This window comes from Myotis lucifugus, unplaced genomic scaffold (genome assembly GCF_000147115.1).
Source record: "Myotis lucifugus unplaced genomic scaffold, Myoluc2.0 scaffold_166, whole genome shotgun sequence".
Lineage (NCBI taxonomy): Eukaryota > Metazoa > Chordata > Mammalia > Chiroptera > Vespertilionidae > Myotis > Myotis lucifugus.
Window position 1 is genome coordinate 2225009 of NW_005871214.1, and position 2618 is coordinate 2227626.

The 2618-nt window shown below is 56.1% G+C and overlaps 1 protein-coding gene across 2 annotated transcripts in view; it reads left to right on the forward strand.

The window, feature by feature from the left end:
- Positions 1–881: 881 nt before the first annotated feature.
- Positions 882–2618, forward strand: part of SIX4 (SIX homeobox 4) — a 12590-nt gene continuing 10853 nt past the window's right edge. Inside the window, exons 1-2 of one of the 2 annotated variants that reach the window (XM_006096041.3) lie at positions 882–996; positions 1205–2034. In XM_006096041.3, the coding sequence (XP_006096103.1) occupies positions 994–996; positions 1205–2034 (833 nt within the window). In that variant the 5' untranslated portion in view covers positions 882–993. Of the gene's footprint in view, positions 997–1124; positions 2035–2618 lie in introns of those variants that run through there. The other variant, XM_006096040.3, reaches the window with a different exon arrangement.

Here is a 2618-nt window from a genome sequence, read left to right on the forward strand (position 1 = left end):
TCACCTCAAACCAGAGGGCAGGCTTCCATCTGTCTATGTTGTGGAAAGAGCTGCTGATCCTGCATTGATCTCCCCAAGACACCTGCACACAGAGATGATGTTTCTACCAGGAATGTCATCTTTAAAGAACTATTCATACACTTACATTTTTTTTAGATGTTCATATATAAGACTTAAATTTACATACTGTTATCTAAATCTAAAGCTTGGATCTCTTCCACCCTACTCACCCTGAATAAACATGGTTAAATATTCTATATGCTTATGTTAAACTTAGTTGGACTGCCAGCCCTTCAGGTTGATTTAAGATTATACACATTTTTTAAGGCTTTTTGTTTTTGTCTTCTCATTGGGCTTTTTATACCCCTTATTTTAAGGTTCCAAGCATTTTTCTCTTTGGAATTTTAACTTACTGTAAATGCTTCCCCCTTAGAACATTCCCTGGTGCCATCCTATTATTGACCCTTTTGAATACCCTTAATAAAGAGGTCAGGAAGAGGGGTAAAAGAGAGTAAAAGATAGGGAAGTTTCTGAGTTGTCCTCTTTGGAATTCTGTCATCTGAATATGCTGAGGGGGGGGTCTCTTTGTTAAGAATTTCTCCTCCGGACCTTTAGGCCACACAATTATTATCCCCTCCGGAATCGTAGGGGACTGTCTTTGAAAGAGTCTGTTGTCCAGTTTTCAGGCCACATTAGGTAATTTCCCACCCGGGAACATGGCCTGAAAAGAATGTCGGTGTTTTCCTTCAGGTATAGGTGCCTGGGGGTCAGGGGGAGAGGGAAAGGCAAGGGGTGGAGTGGGAGGCGGGTGATCGACAAGGATAGAAACGGTGTCTCCTCCTCCCTCTGAATGCGAAATAGCCAATGAGGTGGCGCCGCCCGGCCGGCCGGGCCGCCAGTGCCATATAGTATGCAGCAACCCGAGGAGTCACGTTGGGGGAACGGCAGAAAGCAGCTATCCTTTTACACTACTTTGCTCTAGCAGCTATCTTAATGGTGACTGCGTGGTCGGGGGGAAACCTGATCGGCCAGATCCAGCCGAAACCGGGAGGGAGGGAGTGGGCTTTCCGGAGGGGGGGAGGGGGGAGGGAGACGAAGAAGGAGGAGTAAGAGAGGGGGAAAGAAAGAGGAAAAGAGTGCGAGGGAGTGAGGGAGGGAGGAAAATAAACAACAAAAAATGTCCTCTTCCTCCCCCACCGGGCAGATTGCAAGTGCGGCGGACATCAAGCAGGAGAATGGGATGGAAAGCGCCTCGGAAGGGCAGGAGGCGCCTCGAGAAGTGGCGGGGGGCGCGGCGGCGGGGCTGAGCCCCCCGGCTCCAGCCCCTTTTCCCCTGGAGCCGGGGGACGCCGCCGCCAGGGTGAGCGGAGAGGAAGGGGCAGTGGCGGCGGCGGCGGCCGGAGCCGCGGCGGATCAGGTACAACTCCACTCGGAACTTCTGGGCAGGCACCACCATGCTGCGGCCGCCGCCGCCGCGCAGACCACACTGGCCTTCTCGCCCGACCATGTCGCCTGCGTGTGCGAGGCGCTGCAGCAGGGGGGCAACCTGGACCGCCTGGCCCGGTTCCTGTGGTCCCTGCCCCAGAGCGACCTGCTACGTGGCAACGAGAGCTTGCTGAAGGCGCGGGCGCTGGTGGCCTTCCACCAGGGCATCTACCCCGAGCTCTACAGCATCCTCGAGAGCCACAGCTTCGAGTCGGCCAACCACCCGCTGCTGCAGCAGCTCTGGTACAAAGCGCGCTACACCGAGGCCGAGCGAGCCCGCGGCCGGCCGCTGGGCGCCGTGGACAAGTACCGGCTGCGCAGGAAATTCCCCCTGCCCCGCACCATCTGGGACGGCGAGGAGACGGTGTATTGTTTCAAGGAGAAGTCGCGCAACGCGCTCAAGGAGCTCTACAAGCAGAATCGCTACCCTTCGCCGGCCGAGAAGCGGCACCTGGCCAAGATCACCGGCCTCTCCCTCACCCAGGTCAGCAACTGGTTCAAGAACCGCCGGCAGCGCGATCGGAACCCCTCGGAGACCCAGTCCAAAAGGTGAGCGCCAACTTTCCTCCTCCTCCCCCTTCCTCTCCCCCACCCCCTTCCCAGCTTTCTTTTCCTCCTGGCGCTCGCAAACATGGCGCTTACCTTCCCCACCAGCCTGGTCCGGCTGCCCACCTCTCCCCGCCCCCCACCTCTCTCTCCCGGACCGAGAAAGGGGGGCGGCGGTGGCTAGGGGCGGGAGAACCTCTCTCCTTCCCTCCCCCCATCCGAAATAGGTGCATGTAGGGCGTCTGTCCTAATTCATGTCATACATAAATCGGGGATTATTGGGGGGGACTGGCGACTGTTGACGAGAGCGGGAGGTGGACCTGGAGCCCTTGGTCCGGGGACAAGAACAGGAAAGTAGGCGAGAAATATCAGGTTGCTGCTACGCTCCGATGAGAATGGGGATACACTTGGCCTGAATATGCCGCTCTGTACAGCTCAGACCCTGACCCCGAGATTCTGTTGCCGAGGTATAGAGCAAACGATTCTTGATTGGAAGAAGTGCAAACAGTAAAACATTAAGGAATGCATCTGGCGACCAATTGTTGACTGAGGCGGAGTAAGCCGCAGTATTGTGGGACGCTCCGGAC